The sequence below is a fragment of the Atractosteus spatula genome, chromosome 7 (genome assembly GCF_055471065.1).
Source record: "Atractosteus spatula isolate fAtrSpa1 chromosome 7, fAtrSpa1.hap1, whole genome shotgun sequence".
In the NCBI taxonomy this organism is placed as follows: Eukaryota; Metazoa; Chordata; class Actinopteri; order Semionotiformes; family Lepisosteidae; genus Atractosteus; species Atractosteus spatula.
In genome coordinates this window covers 46,555,254-46,581,062 of record NC_142712.1, presented here as the reverse complement: position 1 = coordinate 46,581,062, position 25,809 = coordinate 46,555,254, and the positions used below count along the sequence as shown (strand labels likewise).

Sequence of the window (25,809 nt, the reverse complement as noted above, 5' to 3'; positions counted from 1 at the left end):
GTTTTTCACATTTTATTAGTTACAGGAAGAAGTTTACTAGTATTTACATAGTGCAAATGATGCAGTTGCTATTATTACTAATTACGCACACATTGTAAAAAAATGACAGCATGGGAACAAATACAGTACCATTCATCCAACAATAAAATCCTTCATCATAAATGGATATGGAAACTTCTGCCTTTTAATGATCCTGTTATCAAAGTCAAATGTGATAAATTTAAAGTGTACACCAAAGCTATTTTAACATAACCAGCTGGACTAAATTTATGACTTTTTTTAAAAATCCTTTTACAGTTTTACCCTGGAAAACATTAGTAAGCTGTGAAAATTTTTTTTTCCCTCCCCATCCATGGGAACTCAACTCAAAACTTTAAAAGTCAAAAGAAGAAAAATCCATCATCCAAAACTGGCAATTTTTCCATACAAAACAAATTAATACTATTTATTAAGTAATAGAAATTAAGTAATAATTTGCATTTTTTAAAATGATCTATTTTTTATTATTTTTTTATACTTTCTGAACTTGCACTGTATCTAGAACAGTGGAGTCATACAAGCCAAAAATCAGGATCAGTGAAAAATTACAATCTTAAAAGACGAATTATGTTTTAATTAACACACCTCAGATTGTGCAAGTGGTGGTAAGTGAAAAGGTCTTTCAGTTTCCACAAGGTAATAGGCAGAGCTTAATCATTCACTAAGGGATATTAAAAACCTGTGACAGAGGTCCATAAGCAACAGAAGCAGTCCTGTTCTGAACTCATAGCTCCATCACTATGTGCAAGTTAGAAACCCTTCCTTTTATTCCTGCCAAGTGAACAGATTTCAAGAGTAAACAGAGGCCTTTTGCAAGGGATCATACTTGCAGTCAGCCGTGCTGCCACACAGATTCGTAACACTAGCATATTGTCTACACTCTAAACCAGACAAATCGATAGACAAGCACCCAAATGATGAATATCCAAAATAAAAATCAACTTACAGTGTATGAAACGTGATGTAAACCAAAATTACAGACAGAAGCTTTATTGTGATACTGAACATGCTTTGTGAAAACTCTAAAACAAATCTACCCCAGAGTATGACACCAAGTGTTTGTACATATAGGAACGGAAAAATGTTACAAAAGGATCAAGAATTGTAAAAATGACTCATGCAATATATTACCCCAGTTTTTAAACACCAAAATAATAAATTACAGGTTATGGGATATTAGAGCCACCTATACATTTTATGTACATGAAGATTTTGTTCAAAAGGTTTAGCTTCAACTTTCATATTTTTTTATTAATTCAGGATCTGCATTTCAAAAATAGAGATTTAAGTATAAGAACTTCACAACATACCCCCAAAAAGCTTAGTATTTCTATACGTTTAATATTTTAGATTTACAACAGTTGCAAGTGAAACAATGACTCAAGTGGACCTGATTTTTTTGCAGTGTAAAAGCAAAGACCTCATACACCACCAACTTGAAAAATAAAAAGGTTCTGTAGAAAATAGGTGGAATGGCCGTCTTCCTATCTCCATTAGTTCTACAATGAAAGATTAGTTAATAAAAAGAAACGTTATAAATTAATGTGGAAACACTGATTGTTAACATTAGATCGCACGGTTACTTTCAGCCTATAAGATCATATTTAAGCTCAAGACCTTCCTCTCTGTATGTGTAATTATATATACACATACACAGACCTTCATAAACACAGCAGTCTGTATTTCAATGTTCGGATATTGAGGTAAGAGGATAATAACGGTCTTTCACTAACAATAATTTGGAACAAGAACTATCCTCATCAGAAGATGACCATGAATAATTCTTCATGCCCTTCTAAAAGTTTGCAGTTGATCACATCTGCATATTACTTCGTTGTACGCCATTTACAAACATCAACTGGAGATTTTGCACCCAAGGAAAATGTTCCTGAAACAAAGTGCAACACCATACATTTAATTTTACCTTAATGTGCAAGTAATGAATAAATACAGAAATACCTATATTAATGTGATAATGAACTAAAATAATCTAGGAACATAAGTGATTAAGTATTTCAGAGTAAAAAATGTTTTTTCCTCTTAGAATGCCAAGATACAGGTTACTCTAAACTATTTAAAAATTGACAAGTGAAGAACAATTTTTTACATATGTACATACACATACAAACACCGACTACTGCATCACTGCAAGGTTCTGGTGTACAACATGATTCTGACCATCGTCCTCAGAATACGGCAATAATAAAAGCTCAAAAGGAGCAAAAACTGGAACAGAGTTCCCTATAGTGGAGAGAAAGAGTCCTTTTATCGAAAACGAAGGTGAAAACTTTGTCAACATGCCTTTCATTCTTGTTTGTTGGTTTTTGCAGGTTTCCTGAGTTAACGGATGTGAAACTGGTGTCGCAGTTCAGAAAAACAAGCACAACCATTCTCCCGAGTCGGAGAGGCTGGTTTTCGGGGGGGTGGGGTGGGGGGGAACCGTCAACAGGGTACACTCTTGGGCTCCAGTGGCTGTTCTTTGTGGTCGAGCACAGGATCCGTCTGTTCGGAGCTCTCTAGCTCTTCCTCCTCGCTGGGCCCGCCCTCCTCCTCCTCGGCACTGTCCTGGTTCTTGCCCAGCTGCAGATTTTCCAGCGTCTTTTGCGCCTCGGTGACCCAGGACTCGATCCGACTGGTCAGGGGGACCTCCACCGAGATGGGCTCAGGGGTGTAATCCTCCTCTTCGTCCTCCTCGTCTTCGTCCTCCCCTTCCTCCAGCATGCCAGGCACCAGGGTGCTGGCGGTGCTGGTGATGGAGGAGCTGAGCAGGTCCCGACAGCTGCCGTCCAGCGACCCGGTCTCCGTGCTCTGCTGGGAGGCCCACTCCAACGTGTCATCGGGTCTCCCTTCTTCTTTCTCCAGCACGGCCACCCCAGGTTTCCCTGGCTGGCAGGCGGGGGGCGCGGAGGTCACCGTAGGGGTGGACGGGAGGGACAGGGCTGGCGCCTGAGTCTCTGCGTCAGCAGCTGCGTTGTCCACACTCTCGCTGCCAGCTGTCTTGCCTGGGGGCTCTCTCTCACTCTCCAGGGCCTCCAGGCCATCCGAAGACTCCACCATGCTTCTCCAATTGGTTTCTGAGTTTGATAAAGTGGGAAAATTAAAAGAGGAAGTAATGAAATAGAAGATGTCACACAGTACAAGCTGACTGATGCTTTCTGTTGCTGCTAAAGCAATAATTCCATGTAAACAACAATTAATTCCCCTTGTTATTTCACTTATTAGAAATATTTAAGAATGACAGTCTTCTTAATAGAATACATTCGGTTTCGAGCAACTTAAAAAAAAAAGAGGCTGGTTATTCATGCAGGTTATATATTACTGAACTGACTATTGGATGCAGGAATCTAACCAGTCCAGTTTGCAATGTATGATGCAAGTCTTTAAAAGAATTCAGGAAACAGGCACAATGAAATCTTTTTTAAGCCACAGAATGAACAAAAGAATTGAAGGTATTCAGATGTTACTACCTATTATTAAGAGCAAACAAGACTTCATAAGACTGAAAAACAACTTGTGCAGCAATGCAAGAACTTACCATATTCTTTCTCGTTGACTTCGGAGATGGGCTCGGAGATGACGCTGCAGAAGGAGATTGCGCTGGCGGCCGAGGGGTTTCGAGAATGGCCCATGTGGTTATGCACCTTCTTGACATTCTTCAACGCCTCCTCTGCCTGCTCCTGCTCCAGTGCTGAAACCATGTCCTTGTAAGCCTTTCTGGCTTCCTCTGTGAGTGACACTAGCTTATTAAATAAGCCCTGGAGAAAGAATCAGTCAGTTTAAGGCGTTATGCAATGCCATTTAAACACTGAAGGAATAGCAAGCTCTGCTCTGAACTGTATTTTCCAGTGGGTAATGTCCTACTACCCTTAGTCACCTGACCAGTTGGGTGAACAGGTCAAATGATGATTTAAAAACTACAGTTGGAAGCAGGGGCTTCCAGCAATGGTTATGCATCTGCTTGTCTAGAGTTATTTCCTCTCACACTGTAAATAAAGACTACTGATTTAACATCTAATGACATGACCCAGGCTTGAACCTGCAACACCTGGACATTCTCAGACAACAACCTTTACCAGCTGAGTCACTCAGGAGGCCCCCCAGACAATCTGCATCATGATTTGCATGCAGGCTCTTCACTGTTGTCAGCATTTCCTTATTTCCTTGTCCCCATGAGCTTCACATCTGCAGAACTAGCACTTCCCTGCAGGAAGCAGGTGCAGGTACAGAGAGAACTGCACTCTGCAGACAAAGCTCTCACCTCGGCCCCAGAGAAGTTGAAGATTCCTACAACGCTGACGGGAACCAGTTTGTTGACACAGCGGCCTAGAGCTTTCCGGCCCAGTGCAAACACGAACGGGATCTCCTGCTCTCTGGCCATGGCAATAACATTGTACAGGGCCTCATCCAGACCCCCTGATCAAGGAAACCAAGAGACACGATTAGAAAAAGCTCTGAATTGCGTAATCAGATTACACTTTTTTAAAACAAAAATAACACAATATCACTAACTTACACCAGGTTTTACTGATATCTGGTGACGGCTACTGCCTGATTGTTGATCAAGGAATACTGTGAAGGCAAACTTAACATAGTGGTGCATTTGTTCAGAAGCAGTAACACTCCACCACGTAGAGACAAGCTGTCAATTGCTGCCCTCTGCTGTCCAGTTATACAATAGCATGTATTGTGATCCTCTTACTGCAATTTCCAGGTGAACATCTTTGGGCTGCCTGCCCTACAATCACTGTGGTCAAGCACTGCTAAAACTATCCTTTCTGTTTTTGAAAAAATTCTCTGGAATACCAATAGGACTAACAATAATTTATCAAAAAGTCTAGAGGGTACAAACGACAATCTCATTTTCTGTATAAGCTTGTGTTCTAATAATTACAGTAATCACATTTATAAAGCACGTATCTGCCAAAGCACTTTTGATATAGGTCAGGACCCACTGCACCCACCATTGAAGTGTAATCCCCAACTTGGGTGATACACAGCAGCCATTCTGCACCGTTTAGTCTACTACGCAGCAGATCAGGCCTCTTCACTGGTTGAATTAAGGGCACGGCTCCACTGGATTCTGACCTTACCTTTGGACTGGATTTTTTCACAGTTGGGAGAGATAATGACGCACTTGATCTTCTGCAGCTTCATGTGCTTGGTGACCTCCCTCAGGCCCATCACCAGCCTCCTCTTGGCTTTGGCCTTGGCGGGGTCTTTCTGGTACACGCGCTCCTGAAAGCGCACGAGCTCCTGCAGAAGCAGCGTCACGCTTTCATCGATCTCCTTGCTCAGGACCTGGTTACAGTACCTGTGCAAGGCAGGACACGTCAGGAAAGTTCCATGCGATACATTTGCCCAAGCAACAGACCGCACACTGCAATGATCGGAATAAACTATCTGCAGAGATACTTATTGGAACACAAAGACATTTGTTGGATTCCAGCAGAAATCCAAAGTAAAATTAAACAGGGCTTTACACTGCAGTTGAATACTTCAGCAAATGTTGTTTTGCAATTAGTAAATAGAGCGTGGGTCACTGCAACTCCTGTGGCATAAACACCTGTAAGTGCTACCAGCTAGCTTTTACCTCTAGGGCACTGCAAAAAAAAGAGCTCTTATTTCTAGATACAGGGGGTTAAAATAACTTAAAGAGAGAGGAAGGAGGCAGAAATAGAGGAGTATACAGAAACGTGGGTGTCCAGAGGTTGTTAAAATGCATGAACTGTAAGATGCGGGGAGGCTGGAACAAAGTGCTTACACGAGTTGACTTTTCTGCCAACAATAGCCTGTTTGTAAAGAGCAGCATACAATGCATTGAGCCCAGACAAATGTGCAGCCCCCTGGTACCATACACTGCACAATCCTTTATTGTATAGCCCTTCTTTAAAAGAGCTCATTGGCATTTACAGAGGACCTCTCAGTTCTGCGATATATTTTTGAACCAATATGTTATTTGGGCGTGCAAAGAATTTGAACAACTAATCCATTTTTTTTTCTCTCCATAACATTAACCCATGCGGTCAAGATCTCCAAGCTTTAGATGTGCTCCAGTCTAAAGCATTGATCAAGATACTGCTACACATTCTCTTGACAGCATAAATGGACCACACACAATGTAATTTTCAGTGAAACTGCAGTATGTGTTCTTTAGAAAAAAATAAACTTTTTGTAGATTAATTTGGGGATGTGACATGGTGGGTCTACTGTTCCCTATTCAGATTTGAATGCCTGTACAAACACCTTCCTGCTGAAGCACTTACTCTCGGAACCTCCTGCTGTGGATTTTGGTGATGGCCAAGGCCGTCATGGGGCTTCCTATCTCGGAGCTGGCCGGGGAGCCCTGGGACACAGGGGTGATGCTGTATGGAGAGTTCTGGCTGGCCGGCGAGAGAGAGGCATCGCTGGGCATGCTCAGGCCATTTTCTGCAAATCACACACTCGGTCACACACTCAAACTCTTCTCCCAGAACATCTGTCCTGTAGACAGTTCCCCCACGTGGAACTGGGAGGTTCATTTTCAAAGCAGGCGTTTTTATTTTTAAACATAAACATACGAATCCCATTAAAAATGGCCAGCCAGCTACAGAGAGCACAGGACTATTGGAGCAGAGCGGTATAGAGAGACTCACCCTCCTGTGACACTCCTTCATGGCTCTGGTCATCAGTAAAACGCAGCTCTCCATCTGCCTGCTCCTCTGGGCCCAGGACACTGTGGTCGAGTGAGTACTTGCCTTTCTTCACTTCTCTTTCCTTCAAAATGATCTGGAACCAGAAAACAGTTTGGGAGAATAATTTTAACACCTTGGGTCCATGTGCACGAAAGGTGGTGCTTTAAGGTCTGACTGCAATTAAGAACAGAGTTGTGCTTTCGCCATAATGCCTTTACATTAGAACCAACAGATTTTGGCTACGAAAGGGACTAAATCCAATATCAGTCTAAATGGCATTGATCTCCACACCCTGTAAGATTTTTTTTTAATTTAAGGCTTAGTTTCTCAGCAATCAGAAAAGTGTTACTCATTAAAAGTGAGATGCAGACACAAGGGGTAAAATGCTTGTTGATTCAGATATGAACATAAAATATCACTCATGGAAGCCTGAGTTTGTTTTCTATTACTTTGAACTCTGAAAAGTAACGTGTTGCAACAGCATGATTAGCGCACAGCTAATGGGAGGCTTGTATTTCCTAGTGGCTTCAAAGCTGCTGTGTCACATTTTTATTATTCCAGCGTTTTAAAATGGAAACCTTACAAAACATGTTTGTGCAGGTGAAACGAAGTGTAGTCCAATATCCATTCCGGCCATCACTTTGGATACACATTTTGATCATCCCTCTCTGTTCCTCACCTTTTTAAGTGCAGTCGGTCGTTTGACCTTGGGAATTTCTCTCTCCTTGCCTCGCTTCATTCGGGGGGCGGTGGAGTCTAGGATGTTGTGAGGAGGAGTATAGGGCTGACTCTTTATCACAGACATTTTGTTGCCCGAGTCCTTTGACTGAAAGGGGGCAGTGGTCCCAACTAGAACATGAACATAAGAAAATCAAAGCTAAACCCATCAACACAAGGAAACAAAGTGCCAGAACCTGGTAAGAATCTGAAAGCTATTGGTTTTATATATCCTGTGAGGATTCAGACACCTCAAAAATTATTAACATATAGGTAAAATTAATCATATAGGTAAACCCTTTGAAGAATATTCCCTGGAGTCGCGCATCATGAGCTGCTCCACATTTTGCTGGCTGGTTGGCTTTGCCGCAGGCAGAAGCGTGCAGTGGACCTACTGTACCTGTGTATGAGAGGGGCTTGGTGTTGGTGAGCTGGCGAGCCTTCATGGCCTGCTGCTGTCTCTCCAGGGCAGCCAGCATGTCGCCCAGATCGAGCTGCACTGGAGTCTTGCTCTTCTTCCCCGCCGCCTTGGTCAGCGCCTCCTGAAACAAGAGCACAACTGCCGGTCACAGGCCTGCAGTGGCAGCGCCCCGGCCACACCAACCCCAGCAGTAGGGACCTGCGGATATACTGCGCTCTGACAAGAGGCCTGGCGCTCTTCGGGAACACGCAAAGAAGGGGTAAGAAAAGACTCCTGCGATGTCTTAGAGAATGCATTTAAAAAGTACTGGGTGGTTTTATTCGATACAAGGGAATTTTTTTGCTGTGTATTGCTACAAAGGTTTGAATTTTGACACCGGTCTTCTGCAGTGCAGGGAACAGAGACCCACTAGCCACACTGTCCTGTGTTCACTCGGAGAGCCCCCTCGTCTGACCTGTAGCTTCTTCTGCTCCATGCTGATCTCCGAGTACTCCTGGGCTGTGGCCAGTGCCGCAGCCAGCGCCTTCTTCCTCTGGCTCTTGGCTCGCTTGGGCACAGAGGTGGTGATGGGAATGGGAGTCTGCACGATGCTAATGGGAGAGTTCTCAGGCAGGTTCTCCAGCTACACAGGAAAAAAAAAGAGTCAGGTAGTGTGTTTAATGCCTTTGAATTAAGCACAAGGTGAAATCACCACTAGTATCCACAATAAAAAGATTTTATAGCCTGTGCAAGGAACACAACTCTTCCGGTTAAGAACAGCAGGAGAGCGGTCAATCGCTAATTGATCCAAGGATCTCATCTGGCTGCTTCCTGAAAGGACATCAAATTCTACCACTTTGCTGGGTAACTTGTTCCATGCTCCCACTGCTCTCTGGGGAAAGTGTTCCCTGCTCAGTTTTAAATGTACCAATAGGATGATGTCATAATATGTAATTACAGTCTGCTTTATTATGAAAAGCCACAGCATGTACTGTACTTTTACCATCTACCTATGCTACTCCATGTGGAATAATATGAAATATGAACCTGTGGATCTACGGTATGCAGATACCAAGGAACAATAAATAAGTATGAACACACACAAGAACATTGCTTACAATGTTTTTGGGTAATTTTGGTTGTATTTGCTCATTCCTAATCTTCAAAGCATTTCCTCCAGAAACCAGTTCAGGAAACTCATCTTCATCCTAGAAAAGGATTCATGTAACATTTTACAGAAAAGAAATACAACATTTCATATTAAATTCTTTCAAAACAAAACACAGACAACTTCCTTTAAAGAAGCTTGGCTTTTCTAAATTAGTAGAATATCAGGCCAGTACAAAGTTAAAGGTAAACTGCAGTCCCAATTTCTCAGACTAGTTATTACATCTCTGTAACAAAATAAAATTGACGTTACAGACAAAAATTACAAATTAAGCACAAAATCATGATCTTTGTCAAAGTACTGTAAGTCTTCATGTTGTCACAAACTCGCACTCAAGTTCACATGAATTGCAACCCTGACATAGCCCTTCCTGCTCACTAGTCACCACAATGATGAATGTAAATGGATATACAAGCGAATAAGTACAGGTTGTGCTGCAGACATTTCACTGCAGAAATGTTCCAATATGATCTGCATCTGCAGAGCCAACAAGTAAGCTGTATTTGTCTGCAAGACCATCTCAAAGTTGAGAGCAATATTTCTATTGGATTAAAAAAGATGCATCACAAGCCCGCCTGTTTGCAGTATCAGAGGACCGCAACACATCACCACAAGTTTTGTTGCCACATTCTGAATCGCAGAACACACACACCTGGACATTTTGTGTCTTTGTTGCAATGTAAATTGGAGGTGTGACAAGTTACTGTGTGCACTTTACTGTTATTGCAGTTTGAAATTGGCTCGTCAATACCGATTCTTTCCAACGCCCAAATATAATAAAAAAACGTTGCAGTCCCTCTTTAAATGTAAACCTACGGCAGCCAAGCAACACAGGATTACTGTAAGAACTGCACTGTTGTACTTGTATTCCAAGTACAGAAAGGGGTCTCACCTCGAAATACAGCTCTGCGCTGTGTGCAGCCTCTGGTGGCCGGCTGACATGTGGCCTCCTGGTCTGCAGGGCTGGCCCTCTCTCACAGGAGGTGCTCGGTGCGCGGCCTCGATACCCAGCCTGCAAGTCAAGCTTCATGAGATTAAAACGTGCAGCCACCTAGAAAACAGTTTCAGTTTCAAAGCCCTGCAGAAAAACGCCATTGTAAATGCTGTTCATTGTTTGGACTTGGATGAGAAAATACGACTTATTTTTGAAACAGTTATTCAAAAGGGCTTCTTTCAAGAACCAGCTGGATGAGATCCTTGGATTAGTTCGTTACTAATTAACTAACGGTCTAGCTTCTCTTGTGTAACCTTTATGTTCAAGTGACTAAATCCTTCACAACTCTGAAATAAAAACTCCCGAATGTGAAGATCCTCCTAAAAATATTAACACTCAGTGCTAAACTGAGTATTACCAGTAAACCTAAATAAGCCAAAGCAAATCTGAAAAGTATTCAAAGGTTCTGATCTGGGCCACGGCCCATAACACAAGCTTTCCATTTCATTAAGTCACCAGAGTCTAAAAGTGTGGCAAAATAACTCAATAAACGACTTACTGTAGATCCCCATAGCCTCAGTGATAAAAAGCACTTAAAACACTGATGCGTGGCCTTGAATGTAACCCGAGTTGCGGTCTGAAAGTAATTAGCATACCTGTGTGTAGTTTCTTAGATCAGTTCCTCTACCAGCCCTAAGAAAGGCTGAACTCCTGTCCATCCAGTTTTTCTGAGTCACCTGAGAGGCGACATTGACCCAGCTGACAGCTGTAAAAACCGATATGTTAAAAATTAAGAAAATAAGATTAAGACTTTTCATTTTGGGGGGGAAAAAGATAAGTATTGTGAAATTAAAAAATTACTACCTGTCGCAACTCCAGACTCCCCACCCTAAAGAAAGGAAACAAAAACAAGCCAGCTATTAAAGAAAGGACAACTGCAGTGGACAAGCAAGTTCAACAATTGGATAACATCCTATATCCACTCGTTTTTACCCCCAATTATGGGAGTTACAGTAACTTCATTGTATACTCACAAAAGATAAAAAATTAGCTTAACAGGACAAAGTGCAATAATGAAGAAACAGTCTTTTGGCGAGCAGATCTACTACAAAGGCCCAGTAAAGAAAGATGGCGCAGTGTGGGGGACCATGAGAGACACCCCCTGATGTAGGGGAGACAAACGCACTGACGACAGTTTTATTCCTGGCCTTCCTGTTCCCCCCAGTTGAGGAGATGAGAGTAAGAAGAAAGGAGTGAATAAAAATAAACGGGTCAGCTGCCATACGAAACGCACACAACAATGGTGGTCTGCGGTGAAGTAAAGATCGCTGGGGACAGGAAAGAGAAAGCCCTGCTCCTCGTACCGCGGTGGCAGCGGAGTCCGCGGTCCTGGAGGCTGGGCCGGCGGCCTGGTTGTGCTTGGGGCTGCAGTAGCCGCTGTCGCTGTCGATGTCCGCCTCGCTGGCGCCGTGCTCGCTGGAGGACTCCCCCGCCGGCTGCGACGCCCTCCTCCGCCGCGCCTTCGACTTCCACGGCAGGGGGCTGGCCCTTTCCAACAGGGACTTGCTGGCGATTTCTCCTGGGAAGTCTGAAAAGCGGAGACAACGCACGAGCACGGTGACGGAGGTGCCCCACCCCAGACCGCGATGAAGGTGCAACTAGCACGTCAGTTGACACCCGGAGTGCAACATTCCACAAATAATTCCCTGCAATTCTAAACAAAGTGTTTTAATAAGCTCATTCAGTCAGCAATCCGGCCTTATCTTCTGTGTGCCAGGAATGGCCATAGTCATGGATATACAGTAGGACTGGTTTTCAAATTAAATTTTACTTGTTTTTATGTTGCCATATTGCATGTATCTTTCAGAAATCATGCAGCAGTAATAAAAAAGAATTGTAAAAAAAATTGAGGGAAAAAAAGTAAAGAGTTTAAATAAAGGGATGTTGTGTTAAAATCATAACGTATTAGTCATTTTGAATTCTCTGTACAATTCTGGTCACAATTTTACAAAAAGAAACACCACTGCTCTGGAATCTGTCCAGAGGAGAGCAAAAAACTGATACAAACCAGGACCCTGTCCTACACCGAAAAGCTCAGAACTGAAACTTTTTAGTCCTGAACAGAAAAAGACAGAGGCAATTTGATACAAGTATTCAAAAACATCAGAGGCACTAATAAAATCAACCCAGTGGATTTCTTAAGAATAAACGATGAAGCATGAACCAGAGGACACAAGTAGAAAATAATGTTGCAGTGCATATAAAACTGACAACAGGAGACACTTCTGTACCCAAAGGGTTGTGGGAGTATGTAACAACATACTCAGCCATGTTGTTGAAACCGATAACCTGGCTTCTTTCAAGAAATGACTGGATGAGATCCTGGGATCAATTAACTACTACCATTTGGGCTAGATGGGTTCTCTTTTGTAACCTTTTTAAAGTTCTTAAATGACTGCTTCTTAATGGCCATAGCCCACATCATATTTAGTAAAGATTATATACTAGTCCATGTCTTATAAATCAGTAAAAAAAACTAATCTGCAAGTGTGTAAGTAGATTTAGTACAACTGCAATCCCCATACACTTATACAACTCCAGCATTGTGCCACTAATCCTTCTTTAGGTCATTAAGTCTTAAAATAGTTACAGTGGTGTCACCAAGTCACAGACAAGACTATAAGGCAATTCAAATCAGCTACACACAAAAAAATACTTTCAACGCAGGATTTATGACATCAAATCAAATGCAAATATTGCAGAAACTGAAATCTGGTCTGCACTTTTAATCCACACGCAAGGAGACCAACGTTCTGGCTCTCGGACAAGCAGAGCTCTGACGAAACTCATCACATGCTGCATGCGCAATCCCCACTAGATGACAAGTACATATAAATAAAACAATAATGCCACCCGTTTCAAAAGCTGAGAGGCTTCTGTTTGAATTAGGCCAGGGTAACATTAGCTAATCTGAGTGAAAGGATCCATGTGACAGTTACCTGTCTGCTGGGAAGCATCCACTAAAAGCACAGTCTTTGATCTGCCGTCTGGACCAGAGGAACTGATCTCCTTTTGAACCGCAACACTCCTCATTGGAGGCCTCTTGCTTCTTATGGGCTGAGGGAGCTGCTGCAGAAACAGAAATGCACAGAAATCAAACGCCGGGAGCAGTCCACTAAAACAGCAGCAATGACAGGGCATGGGACTGAATCTGCTGCAGTGCATATGAATCTGTGAGCAGCCTAAAACAGTGTACAGATTCCATCCTCTTCATCTTCATCTCGTGCTCTGCATGCTACTGCCACGGTTCCTCCAAATCTTTCTTTTCCCAGGCTGGTTGACCTGTTTTACTTGGACAGAGAGTTCTCTTTACTGCCCTCCACCCGCCTCCGCCAGCCTAGCGCCCCCTATCAGGTGACCGGTTATCCGTGTCCAATTCCTGCCGGGCCTCACCTTGGGCAGCACCGCGGGCCGGATGACCCCCCTTCCTCTCTGGCCGGCCGCGGGGAAGGCCTGGCTGGGGGGGGCGGGGCGGTCGCCGCAGTCCGCCGCCACGGCGCTGACCATGCCCGCTGCCGGAACCGGCGCCGCGTAGGGCGCGGGGAAGGGCTGGTAGAAGCCCATCATCGGGGGGCAGGGCGCTGGCATGATCTGGTAGTACGTGTAGTCGCTGGACACGGCGGGCTGGGGGGATGGCAGGATGGGATAGGCCAGATACGGGCCGCCGGGGCCAGGGTTGGGCTGCTGCCATCTGAGGTCTCCGTTGTACAAGGGAAGTTGCCTACAAGGGAGGAAGAGTGTCGTCACGACACGCACATGCAGTCACAGACACCAGCACGGGAGCCCTGAATGGATTGTTAAAATCACACATCGTGGTTAATCTGCCAGTTAAGATGAACTCCATCACTGAGTAGTTAAAACTATCAAAAGGGGTTGAGGTTTACGCAATAAAATATCAAAACTGGCGCTTAACAGAATGGAGAAAAAACCTCCATTCCTGTAGCAGGACAGGCCTACGTTGGGCTGTTTATGGTTTATTACTTACAAATGATTTACAGACATATCTCCTAGATTTTTCTAATGCCTCACTTGACATAATATACAAAAAATACTTTGAACTCATTATATGCAAACAAATCTACAATCTTTCTTTTTATCAACAAAAACGCTTTTTCATTTTTTGTGGTGCAAGACAAAGTGGCGGACGCATTCCCTAGGTTTAGTGATAAAAACACTTTCCGTTAAACACCAAGTAGAACAACCAACTGGGATACCAACACAGTGTGTCAGGCAGCTCTCTAACCGGCCTTTCCTGTGCTGTTCATCATGGAGAGGTAAAGAAAGCCAGGAAGGAAACAGCAGGGCAATGTGCAGGATATAGCGGCTCGTTACGCATGCAGAGGAACTCTCAAAGCCCAAGCGAACACTGCAACATGGCTCTGAGCTCAGCTCATTCAGAGACCCCTCTGCTGCTGCTGTAATCTGGCTGAAGTGATTCAAGTTACCAGCCCTGTGTGCATATCGTTGGCAAAAAGAGCAACACTAAGAAGAGAAGAAGCAGTCGCCTCCAGTCGGTTCTCTTCCTTCACCCGTTTGCTTTAGGATAAAGAAAGTCTACCTTTTTTGGGAGCCTTCAGGGCCCATAGGATCACATCCAACCTTCATAGGTTACCTAGTTCCTGTGAAGTCAGTTTTTGTCCTTATTTTTTTTTAAAGCAAATCCTGCTAGCTAGTAAACTACAATGTAAAACAAAGAAGCTTTCTGAAAACAAAAACAGATATTTTCAAAATGCAAGACATAAGGGAGAAGGTCTGCCCAGGTCCTAGGGTACCTGTTAGGCTGGTTTTCCTGTACAAAGGGGTAGCAGGTGATGAGATAGCTGGGGATTGCTGTGGGCTCTGCCCCTCCAGCACTGCTCCCCCCGGCCCCGTCCCCAGGCAGGCTCATCGTCACCAGCGCCGACTCCAGGCCTTTCTTCTGTGGCACAAAGGGCTCCACTTCGGCAGAGAGCTTCACATCCTTGAGCAGGGGAAAAAAGGGATAGTCTCTCAGGAAGCTTCAGTAAAATTATTCAGACTTACCTCCGAGATAAATATTAAAAAATGATACTTTTACAATAAGAGGCCATTCAGTCAGTATTCAATGAATTCAGGGCTGGTAGTGTTGAACGTTACCTGGCCAACATCATGACGTTACTGAAACGTCTTCAGAAATCTAAGGAAGCAGGTGCTATCCCTGCCAATCGGGAGTTATTTCGTCGGACCTTGTCAGAAATTTGAGGGCATTACTGTCAAAAAGGGTACCAAAAAAATGAAGTCGTGAAGTACCATGTACCACACCTCTTTCAGAGCTGATTTATAGTTCCTCTTTGGAGGAAAAAAATCTTTTTTTTGCATTTTACAAATTTACAAAAAGGAGTTTGTTTTTCCTTTACCATAAAAGAGCAGTTAACATACTGTATTTCTATAGTAGTAAACAAAGCATTTCTGAACGTGTAAATCAAAAACTGGGGAACTTGGTATTGAGTTTTATTGCTACCTTTGAAGGTTTTTATCATCTTCTGTTGCCTCTGGAAAATACGCACTCTTTATGGGGGTAAAATAAGGTGTCAGTGTTAAAAGGTTGCACACAGTTATTGTTAACCTTGGAACTGCCAAAATGAGTTCTGAAAACACAACAGATTTATTTATACACATTCCTTTCCTGTTCAGGGCAGCCGATGTGAAAAGGAGTGCCCAGGTTTGAACATTACACAAAGGCAAGTTCATATGTCAATATAAAAAGCACTATCAACTGATAGCAATAAGTCCACTGGAATGAGAAAAAACTGTTTAAATTGGTAAATCTCAAGGTGTCAGAGCTCAGACTGAACAGCGGATGTACGAGGGTCAGTGGAGGTGTGGGATCAATAAAACTGATTTGTGCATAACAGTAAAGTCATGCAGTGTCACCTGCTACTGTCAATAACATGCTAACAAAACAGTCTTTTAAAATGTTGATTGTAAATACAGTAACCATGCTACTAATCTGACTATGTCTGAAACCTTTCCTCTCTGAAGAGCCCATCAATGGGATTGTGGGGTTTCTGAATCTGTAGGACCACCCTACTAGTTGATATTGTAAATAGACCACTGGAAACCATACTGACAAAAATATAGCCTTTAACTTTAAGGATAAAATGACTATGGAAGAGAAATTGTTAGCCACCTTTTTTTAAGTGGATTTGATAGTTTAAAGTTTATTTTTCAGGTCACGAGGAGGCCCAGGAGCACAGACGGTCTCGCACACAGAGGCACCAGAGCTGAGGTCCAGCTCAAATTTAGAGTAAAACTCTCTGCGTGCTGTATTCTTGGTACCCGTACCACATGCAAAATGCAGGAGAAATTTTCCCTCTGGTGATTAACAGGAAAAGTGACTTCTCCCACCATACACAATCCACTCTGTATGGACTGCTGCTGAAGTTGACCGACAAAGACAAAGACACGAGACGACACAAAAGAGTGGACAGAATGACAAAGGTCAACAGTGACCCAGACACCTGAGCTGGGAACTGCAGGGTGAGACGAACTCACTTTAATGGACACTCTATATCACTTTATACCTTCACATCCTGTGCAAAATTAAGCTTCTCCAACATTGACACCTTAGGGGAAAACAAATTTCACAACTTTGCTCAAATGGTAAAAGGGTTAGTATGAATTATTCATTAAAAACTACAATTATATATTGCTTAAGCAGTAAAGTCACATCAGCCGTGGGATAAAAAACAACACAATGGTGTATAATCTGGGTGTGTGTCTACAGTACCATGCCCTCTTTTTGCCCCATCAGTCTTCCCAGAGTTACTGCAGCTACAGTGAACCTGATTACTTTCACAGCACATACACACATAGCACAGCCTAAAATGTGTAATCAATCATTCTGAAAGGGAAAAGACTCTTCCGATACTGACCCTAAATGAGGTCATACATACCTGGCCCTGTCTTTACCAGTTTTGAAAGTCTGAATTGCCGAATGTTCTCCTGATTTCTGTTTAAGCAGTTTAACAATTTATCAGTCAGATGAAATATGTTTTATCCACTCTGATTTTAAAACATTATGAACTACATCACTACATGCTGCTACTTTTCTGGAAGTAACGCGTCATGACTCTGCATTTTATAATGTGCATTCCCTGCCCGGGCCCAGGTGTCCAGACGTCCCTGAGAAGCCCAACTGAACCAACTGCCATGGTCTGTGCTGGGAAAAAATGCCATAGGAAAAAATAAATCGCACAAGACAAATTTAAAGTTTTGTCTTGTGAGCTTAGGGCAGAATGCTGGGGGGCTGCTCAGGGACTCTACCGGTACCACATGCAAGCCTAAGGAAGCGAGAGGAAATCTGGAGATTTCCTGGTGGATAAAAGACCAGTGCAGAGAAGAGGGGTTTAGCTTTATGGGACATTGGGCATCCTTCTGGAACAAGTGGGACCTGTACAACAAAAGGCAGGGCTGGACCTTAACCAGAGGGGAACCAATGGCCTGGGGAAACGTACAGTACGTGTACAGTAACTGAAGAGCAGGGAACAGAAGAGCACTGGGCAATACCAAGAACACATTACTCACCCATTCTTAACTGCCTACATCTAAATGCTAGAAGCATAAAGAATGACATACAGTTTTCATTGTATTCGGCATATTGCACTACATGGACATAACATATTGCATACACCCTTGACACATAACAGCTCTATTTATATTGAGTTTTTTCTGAGTTTATTTTACTCAATTTCTATTGCATTATTATCCATTATTATGTAACCTAATTTTGTAATTTTTATCCCCCCCCCCAGTGAACGCGTAGAAAAGACACTGCTGCACGCTGTACTGTTGTGCATTTGATAAATAAACTTTGATTGATTGAATACAACAGGGAATCATGACATTACAGGAGTAAAAGATATGGCTAGGTGAGTATGACGGGAATGGAAATAAAATTAATAGCTACACACATTTTCAGAGGGGACAGAAAAAGTGGCGCTGTTGGTCAAACATAACCTGCAAGCTAGAGAACTGAAGCAAGACGGTACAGGCACTACAGAATCTATATAGGTTCAACTGGAAAATCTCAAATCAAAGGGCTTATACTGTACCTACAGCCCTGTAGACCACTCAACACAGATATACAAGAAGCTACCTGAGCCTCTGATGAGATCAGAAAGGTTTGGAGTAAAGGAGATTTTACTTTACCACAGATAATTATATTAAGAAAACTCAATATTTGATTCAGGTATTCAAAATCCAAAGAGGTACAAACCAGGTTCCACCTAGGGGACTTTGCAGTCTTAGCAGTGAAACAAGAACATGGGGTCACGATTGGAAAAGTTAGGACAGGAGCGAGGAAACATTTCCTCAAAGAGCCTTGGGTCCCTGGAACCAGCCTCCCAGCCAGCTGACTGAAGCTTGAAGCCCAAACTCTGGGCGCTTGTAAGAAACAGCTAGATAAAACATTGGATTCATTAAGCTACTAAATTAGCAAACAAGCAAGATGGGCCGACGCCCTTGCCTGTCATTCGCCAGTCTTTCCTACGTTCTTACTTGCTCTATCAGTAATCCTAGTTTAGTTAGCTGATACCTTTATCCAAAGCAAATAAGGTTACATAATAAAAAGTTCCATAACGCAAGACACAAAGTTTCAAATTCAATGTAATGCAATAAGTTGCAAATTAAAACGACAAAAACATAGCAGATATTTTGCAAGCATGCTGACAATGGAATTCAGATGTTATAGGCTGTTTAAGGTTCTCTACATCGCCAGTCATTCACATGAGTTATGCAGACAGAAATAAAATATTGTACTGGGTATGTTTTAGACCAGGAGTTACAGACTTCCTAAATCCTTTGCCATTGTGTTTTAGAGTAATTACATGTTGCACCTGCCAAAAACTGTAAAACCCAAACAGAATTTTTCCCTTTCCTTTCTGCCTTGAATTTGCACATGATAGCACCTGCACACAACACCAGCCTACTGCGTGTTTCACCATGTTGCTCCAAGGGCACCGTAACACTGCACAAAACATGCGTGACATGTTTTGTCATGCATAGATGACAAGTGATAGGACAGGCTCTATGTCACTGCCTGTTCCACACAAACCCATATAAGCACCTCTCAGTTCTGCAAAGTGCTCCTTAACCTGAGCATGTTACCTTGATTATTGTTCTAGGCCAAGGTGTGCTACTGTCCCAGGATGACGCAAATCATTATCCAATACGGACCAGGAATCTGTGCCATCTATCCACATTATCAACATTGCACCTATAAATATATTTAACAACCTGCCATGTCATCTTGGTAATAATTTACTTAGTTTAGAGAACAGTGTAAAATCTGTACATCCTTGTGTTTCTTCAGGCTTTTCCATGCAAGATCATTTATTTCAACAAAACATTTTTTTTCATGGTATCTACAATACTGTACATAATCATCAGCCAACATCAAATCCCATGGCAAAATTTTCCTTCAGAAGATCCATTCTTAACTTGACACACCCACTTGCATGTGAAAACATAACCCAACAGTCCATAAAAACACTTTCTAAACAAACAGTAAAACTTATTCCTAAAAAATAATAAAGATAACCATGTACCTGAACAACAATGAACATCTCAAATTGTACAATGTGAACTTTAAGAGTCATTCTCCTGTTCTGATGAGAGGTAAAAAAACTGCCTTCTCAGAATACCCATAGGCTCTCCACACAAATAAGGGTTCATATAAAACTATTAAGTCATCTGTTGAGCTTCCTCATCCAGATACTGATGAAGAATATTTTTTAAAGCGGCTTTCCTTTGTACTTGGAATAGGACCCTCACAACTCCCGTTAAGCTCTGTAAAGGATGTACTGGGCAGTACCTGCTGCACTGGCTTGCTGTCAGTGAAGGAAGTATTCATGTAACAGACCTGTATAAAGAAGACACACCCAAGTCTTCAACTTAGTGTACAGATGAAACGTAGTCCTGCTAAATTTAGCACACCATTGTTCCCTTCGTGAATAACGCAAGTATTTCCGTACTGTAACTGCAGGCTATATTTACTATGAAAACAGGATTCTGATTTACTGTGGGCATAAAAGGCATTTTATAAAAAATTTAACATACCAAAGAATTCCAACATTTTCTCTCCCATTGACAAAACTTGGTTTAAAATAGTTTGCTATGCTCTATGAACCAAAGAACATTTGAGTCTGCAGGTTAAAAACAGTCACTATTATACGAAGTCAGCTTTGGGCAGTGAAAAGGTAGGTTAGAGGATAATGAGGAGCTTACTTCCAAGAGTAAAATTTTGCATACAAAACAAAATATCAGACTTTCACGTGAAAAAGACAGCAGGGTAATCACCGAAATGCTAAGTTGTCTGTAGCATGGGAGTACCATACAGGGTTACCAAATGCTTAACTCGCAAGCAAACACAAAAACATGCATTTGCAAAAGGTCAGGCGTAACACACTAACACCAAGCACGTAAGGGTAACTGATGAGCGCTGAAAATAAAAATGACCCAAGATGAGGCAAAGCAGATAAGGCAAAACACTCTCATCCTAGAGCAGAATTTGCACTACCAGACAGGCCTATCATGACAGGACAGAGTAGGCCCTCAGTGGTTACATGGGACCAGCTGCCACAGAGCCAGTCAGGATGGTTCCCCCTCATACGAAATAGCAGGCTGGACAGGTGGCACTGGTGCCCTGGCACAAATTGGCATACCTGTCTCTGTGCACACAAAAAAAACTACAGTTAAGTCTTTATTTACAAGATATGTACAGATACTATGGCAAAGCAGGTAGATCCTCTGTTTATTTATGTCTAATAAATAAACATACAACATCAGAACATTCAAAAGGGGGTGTTTTCCCCCTGTTCAGAATTGCATTTTAATTTGTTATTGGAAAATTAACTAAATTGTCTAACAGCTTGTAGTGTTACAACCTAACCATTGGACAACAAAGTAACCATATCCTGACACAACCATATTCAGAGCACGAGGAGACTTCCTTGTTCAACCTGTTGATACTTCTACAACCTGCAACTCAATAAATAAGGCCTGCTATGTGCAATTGCTTCTTCCCTGGCCTGGCCTGGCCTTCTCCACAGGCTGACTGGAAGAGCATGCATTTGAAATTCACACCAAGGAAGCACTTCTGTTGGAAAGGGAACTAAATCCACAACCCCTCCTTATAATTTCTAAGCCACCAAAAATGTGTTAAGTAAACTCAGCTTTCAATGTCTTGCAAATCAGTATCTTTTATACCCCCAGTGTCAACAAATCACAATTTCAACACATCTCACTTTCCTCCTTCTTTCTTCAGGTGCTTTGTGAACAGAAATCCGCTTCTGCGGCAGCCCTGCTCTTCTCTGGAGCAGAAAGACCAGTAATTATTCCAGGCAGTAAGGCGTTCGAACTGGGATACAAAAACATTCTTTTTTGATCTCTTGCTCGAACAATACAACATGGTATAGAGAGAGAATAAAGAATGTTAATGACAATTCGAAGGGTTTTTTTTCCCCTCACTGTGCAAAAAAAAAAGCAATAGAATGAGAATCTGCAGATCAGTCTGTACACAGACAGACCTTTGTCCCTTAGTGCTGGTGTCTGTGGGTAGCACTTTATGTGGAGAGGCAGCTTTTGAATGCTTAATTTTTATTTCACAATGAACAAGTGAAATCAAACGTGATAATCCTAAAGTGTGGATTTAAGGCCATTTCAAGTAGAACGAATGTTAAAGAATACACAAAAAAAATGTAGCTATATGTGTTACAATGACAAAAAAGAGCACACACTAGGGTTACAGATCAATTTCTTTTTATTCTAGAAAAATATTGCGCAAGTGAAGAAAATAGCTAAGCCTTCCTTGTTTCCTTATTAGAAATGCCTTAACGAGGTTCCTTAACAAGGGTCACAATAAGCAACAACAAGGATTAAAAGCCATGTTGCTGTTCTTCCTCAGTTTTAAGTAACAATATACAATTTTCTCTTTAAAACTTTAATATTTACCAGAGTCAAAGGAGAACCCTGTAACTGCACTGACCATATTCTACCGTTCAGATAACATGGAAAGGCCCTTAGTATGTGAATAAAAAAATAAAATTGGACCTGAGGGCTTGCTGTGAGAGGTGATGTAAAAGTGCTTCAGACTTGTGCCCATTTTAACTCTCCAATTCCTAGATGAAAATGATCAAACAAAAAGGGTTTCAGGATCCTTCCCAAGTTGTGCCTATTATCTTGTTATTCACTGAACCGACATTAAACCTCCAATTGTTTACGCTTGTGTCAAACAACACGAAGAAAAGAATGCAAGAGGCCGAGTTCAAAATGGATTGATTGTCTTCAGAAAGTTTGGTACCGAGATCACCAACAGATGCAGAAGAGCCACTGCTGACACTAATAAGGAGGGGCTGGGTGCTTGATCTGTTTTCTTTATTTCGATATTCTCTGGTAAAAACAAAAAAACAGTTTTTTTTTTTACAGTAGATGCAGAGGACGAGCCATGTGATTTAAATTTGCAGAACAATCAGCACTGTGCTCATGCTAATTTATTGTGCAAGTCACAGGACACTTAACAACCTCAAATTTCTCCTTCAAGCAGAAACAGAAGAGAAACAGTAAACTAACCTTACATTTCAAACCCAATCATGAGCTCATTCTCTTTCAAGCTAAAACTTTAAGAGGTGCTGGTTCGTCACATTCGGATGATATGCCCATTTATACAGCAATCTGTATAAATCACGATTTATGAAACAACACCTAAATTAACATACTCCCTTCTTTCTTTACAGTCGCTCTAGAGTAAGCGAGGACCTCTAGCACTGATGTCGAGTATTTTTTGTTATTGAAATGTAGTAGATAAGGATGCAGCAGTCTATTCTGACACTTCCTCTAGAATTAACACTTGATAAAATGTGTTGCAAATAACAGTACTTCGCCACTAATGTAATGACTAGCTAAGATAGTCAGATGTGTTAAAACTCACCCAAATGAGAAAAAATGAATACACTTCTGTAGACTGATTTATTCCAGGCCACGACAATACTAAAAAGTTCAATACGAGCACTTCTCAGTGTAATATAAAATACAGCCCCCTGTTTTTCTTCGTAGCTTGTGGTAGACAAATCTTGTTTATCTTACTCCCTTGTCGCATGTATTCCATACACTTCAACAGCAACGTTTGCTATAGAACTACTATCAGGTTTAACCCAACAAGGAAACATCTGTGGTATATGCAGGGCTTCTAATATCTGCGCAAGAATGAAAACTTCTGAAGAACACGGATACCTAACTTCAGAAATGGACAAGTGTTACAGTGTGTATGCGCGCAACAAGTAGCATTTTTAATCACATCGCATTTAAATTAAGCGGATAGTACCCGTGACATCTCAGCTACTAAAATACGTCCGTTTTTTTAAGTTGTAACTATTCATTTAGGATAAACTCGAGAGCTCTTAACCTCTGGTTTCAGCGCGATGACATTAACCTTCACAGCTCTGAACTGGATGTCCCGTCCAATTAAACAGCAGATCGAGTTTTTCCTGTTCCTGCTTGGAGCTGCACATTCCAGGTCAAAAGACACCCGGCAGGACCAACACTCACAAAATGACTCGAATTGCGGGGTTCTACTCCAGCGCAGACACCCCAACCCCTGACTAAACACCTGGAGGATCTATTCGCTCCAAAACCAAGAAGCAGAAAAGACAACACGGAAAGCAACGTTGTTCGTATTAAATTCAAACTCAAATAGCTTTATGGCCTTGACAAATGAATTACAGTGTTGCCGAAGCAGAGGCAATAAACGCATACACAGACATTAACAGTAATCACCCCTTTCGTCATGTTTTTCCTTATTGATGACGTAGGCGGCTCCACTACTATAAATAACAAAATAATCTTATTTAAACAATATAAAACACATAAATAAGTTGGGATTTTTTTTAGATACAAAACAGACTGTGCATTTCAGCTGGCAATATGGTTCAGAACGTAAAAATAAAAAAATACAATTTGTCACACTACCGATCCGATCGTCTGGTACGTGCTACACTGCCTTTAACAGGGCGTCAGATGAATTCACCATCCAAATACAGAACAAATGCAGCGAAAATACTCAACTCATGATTTGAGCTCAGCTACATACGGCAAGTGAAAAAAAACGGCAGTTTATTCAGCTAGCAACAGTATCACTACAGAGTATTTACAAACACCAGCCAGCGACTCGGTTTCTAGTAACGATTAGCCACAACCATGTTAACTGCTTCGCGGCCAGCTGTAGAGGATGCTCATTACTTAAAACCAAATATATTGTTGCGGCGGTCTTGATAAAACACGAGAAGTTCCACTCGGGCCTAAACCCAGTCCGAAGAGAGGGCTCCATCTCCCCGGTAAATGCCGCTTACCTTATTGTCGCTGGTGTCCATGGTTGGCGTGACAGATCCACTCCGAGTGCGTGAAGGGCTGTCAGGACACCGCGGCAATTTCCTTCATTGTCAACTTCAATCTCCGTGTTGAAACACACCCAGCCTGTGCAGCTCTGACAACAGCAGCTCCACCACTCAGTTCCTGCAATGGAAAAAAATGAGTTTCTATTGAAGAAGCACAGGGGGGAAATTAAAGGGGGGGGGGGGCGGAGAGTCATCTGGGACGGTGGCTCTGCTAGTACAAAAGTAGTCCGACACTCCCTCCGCCGTGGCGTGAAGCGCTAGCTGTCAGGAGAATGACGTAACACGAGCAGGAGAGTGAAAGGGCGCCCCGCAAATTAATGTGAACAAGTTATAAGTCCTCCTTAAAAACTGCTTATATATTATATAATATTTTACTATTTTTATGTCTATATATACATAATTTTTGGTTTTGTTTCCAGAACGGAAATAACAAAATTGTTTTTGTTGTAGTGAAGAAATGAAACCCACAAATTCTGCAGTTTTGAACGCAGAGATAAAGCTCTCTCCGTGTGAGTGGTGCAGACACCTACGCTCAAATTAATCCTTACGCAGGAAAAAACAACTGCTGTGCCCAGATTTGGAGAACACCAATGCAGAGGTCAAACTGTGACGTATTTGAGCAACTTGATTCGGCTGTCAAATGTAAAAACGTATCTGCAACAAATGTCTGTAAATATGAAGTAACTGTCAAAGCGCTGGAATTTGCTATAATAAAGCACTAATTTCAAGTAGGGAAGGTGCTCACACGCTGCAGACCTAATTGTTGTTTTTGTTTGAACTTGCAAGATCTTTCTGAAATTCGCAGCCTGGAAAATAACCATTTAAGTGGTGAAAAACAACTCCCTCAACGTTATAGTCAATCTCGAAAAAGGTGTCCAATTTTAAGCAACTAAGTCAGCATTTTAAATTCGCTTTTTTAATTTTCATATAACCGTGTATTTATGTACAGTATGTGGTTACCGTTAAGCTAACACATACTCTCATACAGTAGCTCAATGAAAATTAACTGCAGATTCATGTAAGATTTCCCTTATTTATAGTTAACTCAGCTACTTGATACAAACCATGATCTATGACTTGGAACAACTACTATGTGAAAACATTTTTCCCCTTAAAGTTAGGATGTGCTAGCCTACTCAAATATCAAAACAATTTTACAAACAAAGTGGAACAACAGGTCAGACTAGGAAATACCTGCCGATACCAGAAAGATGTTCATCAACTTACATTGTGAAACATTTAAACAATGCAGACTTTCCAGATTTCTATTGCTTCTGCATGAGGAATGAACAACAAATGACTTTTAAACTCATGGTTGCGGTCCCAGAACTCACATCTCAGCCTTTCTCAACAGCCTTATGAGACTGCTGATTGAAGGGCTTCCTTCACATATCAAGGACACCAATCATGAT

At 42.0% G+C, this 25,809-nt stretch overlaps 1 protein-coding gene across 5 annotated transcripts; it reads right to left on the bottom strand.

Annotated features, from left to right (window-relative positions):
- secisbp2l (SECIS binding protein 2-like) lies at positions 1 to 24,531 on the bottom strand. 5 transcript variants are annotated; one of them, XM_088921827.1, is made up of 18 exons: positions 24,353 to 24,531; positions 14,762 to 14,949; positions 13,383 to 13,710; positions 12,929 to 13,058; positions 11,294 to 11,517; positions 10,794 to 10,818; positions 10,586 to 10,695; positions 9,888 to 10,019; positions 8,946 to 9,035; positions 8,303 to 8,470; positions 7,828 to 7,969; positions 7,390 to 7,559; positions 6,672 to 6,804; positions 6,303 to 6,465; positions 5,130 to 5,350; positions 4,298 to 4,452; positions 3,575 to 3,794; positions 1 to 3,113 (listed from the first exon to the last, which is right to left on the bottom strand). In XM_088921827.1, exons 1-18 carry the CDS (start codon positions 24,371 to 24,373, stop codon positions 2,482 to 2,484), a joined length of 3,252 nt encoding a protein of 1,083 aa, XP_088777953.1. In that variant the 5' UTR covers positions 24,374 to 24,531; the 3' UTR covers positions 1 to 2,481. The 5 variants fall into 5 exon arrangements, with proteins under 5 accessions (XP_088777953.1, XP_088777956.1, XP_088777954.1 ...); XM_088921830.1 differs by having other exon boundaries at positions 9,888 to 10,007; XM_088921828.1 differs by having other exon boundaries at positions 12,929 to 13,055.
- Positions 24,532 to 25,809: the final 1,278 nt, after the last annotated feature.